Raw genomic sequence first — 13,056 nt, 5'->3', positions numbered from 1 at the left:
TTAATATAAAAATGAAACATTAATTCAGGTAATGAAGTTCCAACAGCACTTCCACTTTTGCGCCACTAATTTATAGCTATTTTTAACAGAAATTGCAAAAATGAAAAGCAAATTTTCATGAACAATAGTATAAATGTAACGACCGGAACACAAATGGCAGAATACGCTTGTTATATAAAAGTTTATTCTTAATGTTTGAGCGAGAATTATGTCCTGCTGCAGAAGAGCCGACAAATTTGATCAATTTTCTTGCGATAGTTGTTGCGGTTAGTATATTATTGAGAAATTAAATAATCTCTTTAACTTTTTCTTTGCGTGCTAGTATATTAGTATAATTTTGGAATGAACGACAGAAAAATCATTTTTAGTAGACATGCGATATCATAAGTAACGATGTGAGCTCAGAATGTTAATAATTTAAAGTTTATTCATAATTGGTTATTTATGTAGCGAACAACTGTGCCACTGAAGACAGAAGATGTTTGATATCAAATCCCCAAACTCATTACTGCTTTTGTCAAACTTGCGGAGGATGTTACCCTTACGATAATGGCAATAATTGCCACTCCACCGTAAATACTACCATCAAGACATACACAAACCCATGCCAATGTGCAGAAGAAATAATGTGGAATAGCTGTGTACCACCTAAACCAGACTGCAGATGGTTTTCAAACTTTTCTGAATTACGTAGACAGTGGAGTAATCATGCCCGCCAACAAAATTGTAAATGTTGTAAATGTAGACAAAGGTAAGAATTCGATCTTACACTTACAGAAATCAAACGGGCTCCATGTGTGTTGAAAATTTAACATGTTTTCCATTTACATAAGGTGCAACTGAGGCCAGAGAATTCTTAATTGAATAATTATATAAAAAAATTACAAAAAAGTGGTTTCTCTATTAAGTTTGTGACAATGATTAATAACATGAAAATTATATATTGGAACAATATAAAAAAATATCATTAAGATGTTCTTATAGTTTATCTGCATTTCAATTTGCAGTGACGAATTTCTGATACATCAAAAATAGAAAAATATGCTACGTGTAAGTTAACATAAAAGCAATGTAAAAAAGTATATTACCTTAAGTACATTAAATATGTATTTATTTTTAGAAAAATGTAGCTGAATTGTTTAATAATACGTCATAGTATATTTTTTATGAAAAGATTATTCTTTTCAGATGATTTTTTAAAAAGAAGTGGACTTCTTAGTGAACTACCACCCTCCAAAATTTATATAAAATTGCAACATATCGTAGACAAAAGGAATTAATGTACAAAATGATCGAATCGCAAAAGGAATTTTTATATTATAACAAATTTTAACCTTCTTAGTACACGCTTCAAATAAATGCAACTTATATTTATTTCACCTTATAATTTATTAAGATCGATATTGTAAATTGTGAATACTGCTGAAGATATATCGTAGTGTATAAACTCACATTTAATTTCTTTTTCAATAACAATAATAACTATATAGAGTTATATTGAAATCAATGATGAAATTAGTTGACAGGAATTTATCGAAATCGAAGACTGACATCAATTAATATCAAACAGGTTCTTTTAATAATTGTGATTCCATAATAAGGTGTTGAAATCAAAAAGTATTGACAAAAACCCACGAATAGAAACTTCTTCTTCGACAAATGTTTGTGTTTTGAATTTTTTTCATATGGACCTAGTCGATCAGCTGAGATTTGAGAGTTGAATCATATAATCAATTTTTTCCCTGCAATTCATTATTCTTCTAAAGGATGATTAATTGTAAGTGATTAAAGTTTCAGGTTGGAACTGATTGCATAAGTAATTATAATCATAATTATATCGTGTTTGGTTTTACTTTAATCAGCAAAATGAGACGAATATAATGATAAAAGTCTCACTGACGAAAAGCAGAAAATGAGGAATACTAATCTTTGAAATTTAAATGATACGCACGGGCCCTTCAAACGCTTCGAACTTCAGTCCCCATTATTTTTACCATAGCAAATAACAATCCGGAAGTAGGAGGTTCTTCAGGTCATTTGAAGCAACTTTCTCCTTTACAAAAATTTTCTCCGTGGCATCGTTAACGAGTTATTAACGAAGAACAGTGACCAATGAGAGACGAACTCTTCTGACGCGTGGTGGCCGAGCCAATAAGCGGAACTGGGTTTCGTCGTCAGGTCGTTGACTCAGCCGCCGCGCGTCAGAAAAGCTCATCTCTCATTGGTCAGTGTTTGTCGTTAATAACTCGTAAACAAAGCCGCAGATTGCATTTTCGCTAAGGAAAAAGTTGCTTCAAATGACCTTACGAACCCCTTAGTTCCTGATTGCGAATGATTTTTGGGACACTCTGTATAGGTGGCATTTAATGTGTCAGCTATGTCTGTATACACTGCTTTCAATGTATAGCATTACAACTTTTTTGTGATTATTTTGTGAACTACTAATTGTTCGGAGCTAATATTTTATATTTGGGATCCTTTCCCACTCTTCGATACATCCCCCAAATTTCGACTCGATTGGCGGCGTTTCCTACGAAAGTACAATCAATTTGGCTTGTATTTAATATTTATTCAATTCGTGGATCAATTTTCAACATTATATTTTTAAATTCAGCCACTACATAGGTCATTGGTCGCTTCGCGTGGTAGTAGAAAAGAAGAAGTTTATGCTTAAAATTAATCTATAATAATTGAACAAAAAGTTATCCGATTAATAATTAACGACTATAACGCAATAATTATTATGAATTAAATATTATAAATAATAAGACGCAATCGTTAATCATTAATCAGATTACTATTTGCAGAAATGGAATTTCCGTTGATACAGAAATAAATTACTATTTTAAACGAAATATATATGTCAATCGAGAAAAATGGTAATTGCAAATATTTATTTTTTTCATAAAAGTTGAAATATTTTTGCACAGATCTGATTGCACATAGGACACCATAGTGGGCGAACGTCAGGGGACCTGGCCTCGCCCAAGCAAGGATCCTACTTACGCCAATGAATATCCCATGCGCGTCTGACGCATGCGTGAGACGTATGCGTTCGTCGCTTACAGCAAAGCAGCTGACGCAATCGTTGGCGTCCGTCTAGACTATTGCTGGGGCAGGCGATCGCAAAACGCGTGCGTCCGACGCGCACGAAATAGTTCAAAAAAATCACTTATAGGAAATTAGAACCATCATCGACTATTGCATGTTTGTCGAACAAACACTGTGCTACTTACTATACATTTTTTTCATAATTAAATAAATTGTTATGGCTTCAAAATTCCAGTTTACATATGCGGAGGAGGAAAATTTAGTAGATCAAGTTGGAAAATATCCTGTTCTGTATGATCGCTTTACTAGAGATTTTAACAATAAAATAGTGAAAGAAGATGTATGGATTGAGATATCGAACAGAGTGGGAAGATCACGTAAGTACTGCTCGATTTCGTTTATGTTAACATTGTATTGAAATTTGTAACAATAAGAAAATAAGTTTTGTTTTTTAACGTTTACATTGTTACATATTTTTTCATACAAACGGCAATTGTAATGTATATAAAAGAAATCGGGACTCACTGATTTTACTGAATTTTAAATGCGTTATCAGGGACATGTTCCTAAACAATTTTTTCCTTTTGATGCTATTGTCGATAGACCTTAGTTTACAAAATATGCTACTAATAAAACAAATCTTGCGAACATACATTAATGTACCTCCGCGTCTATGGCGACGACGAGTGTGCCAACGCTGTCAACATGGGACCACTGGTTATATCCCTCTCCGCGAGACTGCCGGGAAGCTGTTGATATAACGGGTGAACTCTTCAGGAACGTACTCCTCGTCCACGAAAAGATGGCTCAGATTTCGACTCACTTTTAAGCAGAGTTACTTAGAATTACAATTGAATTACTTAAGAAATTGTAATTGCAAAGTAATTAAATTACATTATGATTCGATTATATTGTAATTCCTAATTCTGATCCCTGTCCGATTCAAGTACAATATAATTTATAATTCAGATCTCCGCTTAATTAACCCTCAACACTCTAAGAATTTTACAGTACGCTGGAATGCTGTCTTAAACTTGGCAGCATTACTGTAAGTTGGAGTGATAAGGGTTAAATTACAATATAAATCGTAACTGCAATTCGGGCACAAATGCAAAGTAATAAGTGATTAAATTATATGAATTACGAATATAAAAAATTACTTAATTGAATTAGAATTACGAAGTAATTGAATGAAAATTGCGAACTAGGATGTGATGGAATAAATATTATAAATTACGACGTATTTGAATTGAAAATACGAATTAGGATGTAATTGAATGAAAATTACTAATAGCAAGGTAATTGAATAAAAATTACTAATGGCGATGTAATTGAATAAAAATTACTAATGGCGATGTAATTGAATGAAAATTACTAATAGCGATGTAATTGAATTGAAATTACGAATTCAGAAATAATAAATAGATAGATAATAATAGAGTGGGTGATATAAAAAAGGGATAAATAAGTGAAGGTAATCAACACGACAGTGTTGAATCTTAATTTTGCTGTTAAGCGGTGTTATTGAGATACTGTTCACAGTGTCCATATAGCAACCATGTCTGTTACGTTTCCGGCAACAGGGAACTCGAATAATGAAATGTTCTGTACACTCTACCCTACTGATGTAAAGTTCCGAATGCTGTTTCCGACAACGTTCCTATTATCTCTACATAATCGAAAATTGTAGATGTAATATCCTCTACCCCTTTATGTTTTGTATATGATTTTATAAGATGATGTTTATGCTTAAAAGCTTTCAACAGCAACAATTATGTGCGGTACAATCGTATTCGACCCAAGATGTGATTTTTCAAGAGAAAAGAGGGATTCGCCAAAACGTAAGATAGATGTCCTAGTTTCCGTATATGTTTTATGTAAAACTTATATTTTATATGAAATTATTAAGTTATATATTATTTATATAAAATTGGATGTTATTGGAAAACTTTTCTTTTTCTATGCGTTTTTAATCCGAGGACACGGAAATTGAGACATAGGCATGGAAACTGGGACATCTACCCTATATGATGTCGCGTACGTAATTCCTCAAAAATTCTGTAGGCTACTTCTCTACCATTGGATTCAAAATTAACAATAATTCAATAAAAAAAATAATTCTTATAATTAAAATACCGTGAAACCACTATTTTATGAACACGTCATACATATCCACTTTCCGTCCGGTCTTTCTATATTGGGAAAATTCCATTTTTTCATAAAATCGCTTGCAATGCTTTCCAAAATCTGGAATGTTAGCTTCAGTTGATAATATCGGGACTAATCTGTTGCGTGATACGTAAACTACGCATGAACACGATGTTCTAAAAGCAAACAATAAAGGTGTAAATGTTTCTTCAAGTGGCAGTAATTCTGTTAAAAATATGATATCTATTTCTTTTAGCTGCTGATTGTAAAAGAAGATGGAGGAATATTCGGGATACTTACTTGAAATTAAAGCGGGGCAGGAAATATGGGACAGGATCGGTGGTACAGCCGAGATCGAAATGGCCATTATTAAAGCATTTAAGTTTTTTAAATAATGTGTGGTTCAGGAGAAGGTGTGTATTCTTCATTAGGAACCATACGTAACAGTTATTTCAAAAATAGATGCATATATTATTCAAGTTGAAACAAAAAACTGTAGGATTAAAGGATCTGAATTTTTAGTTATAAATAACAATTAAAACTCACTAAAAATTTTGTTCGACGCCAGTAATCATTATTGATGGTATAAATACTATTCTATGCAGTTTATAATACGATACTAAATTGTCATACATTCGGCCAAAACTATACATTATTCACATCAAAACTGGGTTTCCATTGTTCTAGAAACCATAACAATATTCTGTTAACACATAATATATACACTGCGGCGTAATAATTTGGTTAGTATTATACAATTGAAACAATTTATAACGAATACATCCTTTTCTTCGTGATACTGGATTTTATTAATATAAAATAAACTTTCTTAAATTGGCAACGAGTTTGCAGGAATGCAAAATTAAGGTGCCTTGTACGTAATGCAATGTGCATATATTATGCTCATATGACATATGGGCATGTATATGACTGTACAATGAAACTGATCAAAATCCAAATTCTCTTTTGTATAACTGTGAACGAGTCCTTGAAACAAAATTATCTTCTTCAATAAACGTTACAAGAAAGCGAAATAAATTTTACTCGTCGCTAATTGTTATAAGCACTCGAAATATTTTTTCTTCGTCGATAATTGTTACAAGCAACTGAAATAGTGTTTCTCTTATCAATAATTGTTATAAGTAATACAAGCAAACTTCCCTTATTGATAATGATTATATGATATTAATGAATATAATGATTACAATGATTATTTAGCGAAGGCAAAATTTCATTTACGTATAACTAAAAACATTCGGATGAAAATCATAATTGTTATATAACGACTTCTTTCATATTGACTGTAATTGTTATGGCCCCTACTTTTTCATAAATGATACGAGTTTCGCAGTACAATGTGTTTCATCAATTTGTTTTGTAGCGCCTACAATAATAGGATGCCGCTTCCTGCAGAACTGAAAGAAATAGTTTGGCTTCCAGAAACAACCATAAGTACATCATCCACAGAAACATCTGCGGATACATTAACAGACATGACCATGGACACATCAGTCAATCAGACACCATCCATTCATATGTCGTACCTTCACTCATCGTCTGATCATAAAGGAAGTTTGGACGCTGCAAATAATCCAGCAACGGAACATACGCAGGATCACGACAAAATGTTGGAAATATTTCGAGGCAGGTCTGTCGACGGTGAGAGAAGCATCGAATCTTTAAAGAAGACAAACGAAGACAATGATCCGACCCTAACATTTTTTAAAAGTATGGCCATGGTGGTGAGAACATTTTCTCCCAATTTAATTGTAGAAGCTAAACGTGAGGTTTTTAACATCATCCACGAATTAGAATTAAGGTCTATTAGAGAAAATGCAAATTACCAATTCGATCCTATTAACACGTTAACAAAGTTGTAAATAATTATAAATCTTAAGAAATAAAAAATATTTTTTTAGACATTAATTTACCCTTATGTTCAAATTCATTTTTTCAGTGCTAAAATCGGATATTTTATTTTTCTGCTTTCTGTTTTTTTTTTTTAAATTATCACCAGCAAGATTTAAAACAAAATCTTGTTTTTTATTCCTGTAGCAACAAATACTTTTCAGGTACATAATTGGTATGCTGCAGTAACCTTCTATGATTTCATTTCCTCGTCTTAGGAGTGGAGAAAATTATTTTATACCTTTTATGTCCCGATTCTTGTAAATATTCTTTGGTTTCGTCTCCTCGTCTTAAGAATGGAAAAATTTTTATTTTTACGTACTTGAAGGAATTACATAGTTTTTAAACTAGACACACTTCTACGGCCTCTGTGCTGGATGGAATAATAGTGTTCAAGGGTATAAGGTCATGGTTGTCGTACTGTACAATCTACGACACTCTATTGATTACAGGTTTAACTAGTAAGAGCTATACGAAGCTATGAATTCCAAAATAGCACAAGTCCACGTTTTAACACTTAATCATAGATACAATCACTCATTGAGGACAACTTTTAAAATGTGATAACTTTTTAAAAATTGAGTTGATATTTCAAGATTTTAGGGGGTCTAGTTTATTAGGCAATGTCTAAACAAAGTTTTGTAAAAATTACATTTAGTTGAAATAACGAAAATACGATAAAAACTGTGATATTCACGATTTTTAATTATTTGTAGATCATAATAATGATAACTGATTACGTTGAAATTTTCAATCTGCATATAAGTTATAGAGATCTACAAAACGCATTGTTCAAACTTTCTTCCTAGGCTCTGGTAAAAGATTTAAAGATTTTTCTCATTTCAAACAATTATAATAAATTGTTGCGATTGTGAAGTTTAAAACTATTATGATAGTAATTATAATAATTTTTGCAAAAATTTTATTTTCATTTTATATATAATCATTTTATTTTTGCTAAAACAAAATCAAGTCATTTAGACCAATTTTTATAACGTTATTCCATTTAAAAATGTGTCTCAATATTTTGGTGAGTGATTATAACTGTGTTCTGTTTATTAAGATTTTACTACTAGAATTCGATACAATGTAAATATGTCATCCTTGACAAAATGTACTTTTCAACGACAATGGTATTGAAAATGTCACGCGTTCGTTACACGCACCCCCAGGCAAGGGACATCCTTATTTGCCTTTCGTTCGAGTCCTGTTTTGTTAACAGTCTGTGGTTCGCAACGTAACTTCAAAGTCACACATCAATTTATTATACCGTTTAACCTAATGTCATTTCTAATCGCGATGTCTAAAGAATATCCTGTTTCGTGGTTTCCCCTTCATAATCGAGGATAATATTATGCATCATGATTATTAACTTGAACTTCACAAATCAGAGAAAGCTCGATCTATTTAAATCTGTTAATTCGTTGCTAGTTTAGAATTAAAAATCGACATTTCAGAATTACATAAACCTTTTTATACTTTTAATCATTTGCACCACGATTTATTTCACAGCTACGGTGGTCAGCATTTGTTCGTTAGTAATAAATTTCTACGTCAGACAAAGAAATTATACTTATTATATGGCAACCTTTATATCAATGTTTGAATATTAATGACGGATGAATAGAATTTAATTTAGATTTAGAAGATGCGAATAACGTACATATTTAGTAGATAATATTCAGAATTATCGTAACGAATCTGATACGATATTATAGGGCAGAGGGTGAAAAGTACTATGGAAGGTTAAAGTTCATAAAATTGTTTTTCGGTGTCCTATTTGTTAGTTTGTTTGTTTCGCCATCCGAAATGTTCGCAGCGAGATAAAAGTGATATATCTCCTTAAAGTCAGCTTTATAGATTTTAGGACAGCTATGGCGTACGTGTATTCGTGGGGTAAACAAATTCGAATATTTGAGAAACTGGTATTCGCTTTAAAGCGCGATAGAATTACGCTACATAATCTATTATAGCTATATGTATATGTCCTGTATTAATCGAAAGCATGACGCTATCGAATTTGGTTTAGGTTGTCAAATTATGGAAAAACATCTTTCGAACTAAACGTTGTAAAACCATTGTTTTCGCTTGAAAACAACAAGCGCAGATTATTACTTGTATTTGTCTGAATAAGGATAAATAGTAACCTAATAATTTTAATATATTTGCTAATAGTAATAGGGTTGCTTTTACTATGAAAAACATTATTCCACGTTGCACAGATTTATGGTAGGATCAGAATTAATAAAAATCGAGTTACCACCGAGTCTCGTATAGGTTTTTAAATCGTCGGAATCGTTCGAAAAACGTTAGATTTTCATTAACCCCTTGCACTACGATTTCTTTTTCGCGCCTACATTGATTAGTACATACTTCTTTACTACAAATAAATTCGTTAAAGATGATTTATTTGTTGGTACGATAATTTTTACTTTGATATTTAATCATTCATAATAGAAATGTAGAATTTGATTTCTATTTTTAACCCTTTGCACTCGAAGCCATTTTTACTGTAATTCTAAAATAAATTCTCTGACATAGAGCATTTCCATTTTATATGACAAAATGTATTTTATATATATGAAATTGAATCTTGTAACTCATGCAACAACAGTTATACTTTCAATAATTTCTGAAATTTAATTTTTGGTAATATAAAAATTATTTTGGAGCGTACCGCAACAATTTTAGCGGTGCCTCAGAGTAACCATTCGAGTGCAAAGGGTTAAAACACTTAAACAGCACCTATGTTTATTGAACAAGGTTCTAAATCTTCGCAATGTATTTCACAGGATATTATAGGGCAAGGGGTTGAAATGTTGTAGAACGATTGTTTTCACGTGAAAATAACGACGGCTCCCGGTTCTTGCTCGTATTTGGCTGAACAAGAATGAATATTTAATTTAATAGTTGTACCAAATTTGCCGATAGGATCGTTTTTAAATCGTGGTACATGTTGTTCACGAATCGTCTTCACGAAGACGAATGTTGATACGTTATTTTATGTTTGACGTGTTTATGGCCGGGTCTGTGTGTCGAATGGATGTCTGAGATTGGAAATACTATATTTGTTCAACCGGCAGTACTTCTAGGCGGGAATTGGTTACTGGGTCACATGGATCATGATTACGACGCAGTTTCTTGAATTTGGTATGTTGTATCTCTGCACGCAAGCTACAGTTCTTCCTGCAAACATTTCGAATTATCAAAGTTTTATGGGTCCTAAACTGTGGAGAACGCGAATTAATCGGAAAAACTGCAGATACAAATATAAAATATAAAATACAAAACTCAGAAAACGTTCAAAGAATTTAAGGGTATTGTTACATCATTTTCAACTTGTTAGGATCATTAAACGATAAAATATATTTTCGTTTAATTTATATTTCTTGCGATTGACTCAAATTATTTTTGTTTCACATGAAGATCCACCAGTCTACTTATTAATAAAAGCTTCGCATATGTTATCGTAACCTTGTTGCAGATTTGACACAGTTTCGTAGAATTCGGGTACTTCGTATAATATCCTCTGGTACAGTTGTAATGTTTAAAATGTACACAACCCAAATGATAGGTGTATACAATGTGCATGTACAATGTACCAAATTATAAACATCAAAAAGTTACTTAGTCGAATGATACTGCTAGTCTTGTTGATCTTGTCAGTGTTAAAAGTTCGTGACACATTTGCACAATTAAATAATCTATTAGATGTTGTTTCGTGCTAACTTAATAAGTGGAAAATGTGCGATATTCAATTGTTGGTTTAACACCGTACTTTTGCATTTTGGCAGTTTCTATAATCTAAAGGAAAGTTCTGAAAATAAGTGAACGTAAGATCAATTCCTGTCATATTGTTCTCTACGAATTTCAAACAAGTATAACAGCGAGAAATGCTGTGAGAAGCATTAAGGATGTTTGTTAAATTTGCACAAACAACACTTTCCGTACAGTGACAAAATGGTTTGCCAAAAGATGATTTAAGCATATATGACCAGACTTGATTTTTATGAAAATTCTTGTTTTTATACTTTATTTTATAAAAGTTAAAGTTAAAATGAAATTTCTTCCGTTAACTAAAAGATTTTTTCTGATGATAACGGAATCAAAATAATTAATCAGCACACGTCATAAATGCATAAAGATTTGTCCGCACAAAAAATAAAAACAATATTTGTTCGACTGCGCATAAAGATAATTGATATTTATGATGAATATGACTACTTAAATTACAAAACTGTAACAACGTTACAAGAATTCGACGCTTTTTATTTCGATATTTGAGTTTATCAAATGTAAAGAAAAGGAAGAAGAGAAGAGAACAAATCAATGATATTGTGAAATTATTTTCAAACCTATCACAATTATTAAAAGAACGAAGATAGTATTATGCTTCTTACGATTAATCAGACAATTTTTATTTTGTATAGAGATCCGATGTTTAATGACATTGTACTTGATTTATTGTAGAACAATTTCATAATTTAATTTCAGGAAGTTGATGAGAAACCAATGTTAACGGACCAACCGTATCTCTGTGTTGTAAAAGGAATTAACTATTGAAATCAAGTACGAACGTTTTTACCGAGTCAATGTATTAAATACACGAATTTAATGTAGATTGATATCATTTAATATATTCGAAACAGTAATTAACATAATTTCGCGTGCATACAAACTCGATGTAAGCAGAAGTAACAACTATTCGAATTACGCGGGATTTTTGCGGCATTTGCGCCGACTTACACGCAAACGCAACAGATATTGATCAACGTTTGCGGACACACTGGGTCTATATTAAAGCTCTGTACAATGTCAACAAGATCTACTGCATTTAATTAATGGCAAAGTAGTGTTATTAACCTCTTTTTACAAAATAAAAGTGACATTAATCGCATTATGATATACACACACATAAAATATTGGATCCTCGAGTGTAACGAAGTTTCTCTAATACATTTTAATAAATTGTTTATTAAATGATCATGTAAATACAAAGGGTATTTCATCGTATTATTTTTGTATTTATCTTAGCCATTCTTGTAGTAATCAAAATTTCCAGCAATTTTGTCATTGGTTTCTCATCAACTTCCTGAAATTAAATTATGAAATTGTTCTACAATAAATCAAGTACAATGTCATTAAACATCGGATCTCTATACAATTTTAATTTTGTGCAGAGGTATAGTTACCTTTTATTGAGAATAAGTAAAGAGAAATGTAGTTTTTTGCTTTATCAATGACCTACGTTAATATTTGGAGGATATTACGAAATTTGAAATGTTTCATTTAATTGAATAAAGTCGGTCATTTCAATTTCCAGATATTACACAGCGGTAAACAAAATGAAACATTCCATGTAAAAATAACAAATTTGAAACGAAACAGTTTTACGATATGTTGCGTGCATGAAACATATATGAAAAAAAAATTGTCACACGCATCTCTTCTAACTATCGCTTGTAGAATTTTACGATAAATAAGTTACTGCTTTTGATACATTATTGATGCAAGTACATTTACGATATTCGTATTTTACTGGTAGGAATTTCAATGTGATTTATATGATTTAAAAAAATAAATAATATTTAGTTACGGAAAAGTAAAATCAACTTCAAAATGTAGAAATTTATAATGTATGATCAGAAAATAATTTGTACTAACTATTGTCCAACAACTTTTAAATATCAAAATCGCAGTTTATTTTGCTTCAATAGTATTTTAAAATAAAAATAAAGAAAACAATACCATTTTTACTGAATTACAAGTCGATCGATACGACTTCCACTCTTCTCCCCCTTGTTTATTACTATTGCTGTATATATATATATATATATATATATATATATTTTAACATTAAGGACATGCTGATATAAATATTTAATTCAATTTTCGTTAACTAGTTCTAAAATAATTTCTCGCAGCAAAACGATTGGTTGCCATCATTCC

The 13,056-nt window shown here is 31.3% G+C and overlaps 2 protein-coding genes across 2 annotated transcripts; both read left to right on the top strand.

Moving 5' to 3' along the window:
- The first annotated feature begins 208 nt into the window (after positions 1 to 208).
- LOC144469359 (uncharacterized) lies at positions 209 to 755 on the top strand. The gene is made up of 2 exons (XM_078179540.1): positions 209 to 266; positions 451 to 755. The coding sequence occupies exons 1-2, from the start codon at positions 209 to 211 to the stop codon at positions 753 to 755; spliced, it is 363 nt and encodes a 120-aa protein (XP_078035666.1).
- A 2,350-nt stretch (positions 756 to 3,105) lies between these two features.
- Positions 3,106 to 7,079, top strand: LOC144468711 (uncharacterized). Its single transcript, XM_078178377.1, has 3 exons — positions 3,106 to 3,428; positions 5,456 to 5,612; positions 6,581 to 7,079. Exons 1-3 carry the CDS (start codon positions 3,269 to 3,271, stop codon positions 7,077 to 7,079), a joined length of 816 nt encoding a protein of 271 aa, XP_078034503.1. The 5' UTR covers positions 3,106 to 3,268.
- The last annotated feature ends 5,977 nt before the right edge of the window (positions 7,080 to 13,056 follow it).

The sequence above is a fragment of the Augochlora pura genome, chromosome 4 (genome assembly GCF_028453695.1).
Source record: "Augochlora pura isolate Apur16 chromosome 4, APUR_v2.2.1, whole genome shotgun sequence".
NCBI lineage: Eukaryota > Metazoa > Arthropoda > Insecta > Hymenoptera > Halictidae > Augochlora > Augochlora pura.
The sequence above is the reverse complement of the archived record's forward strand: the minus strand, read 5'-3'. Positions and strand labels throughout refer to the sequence as shown.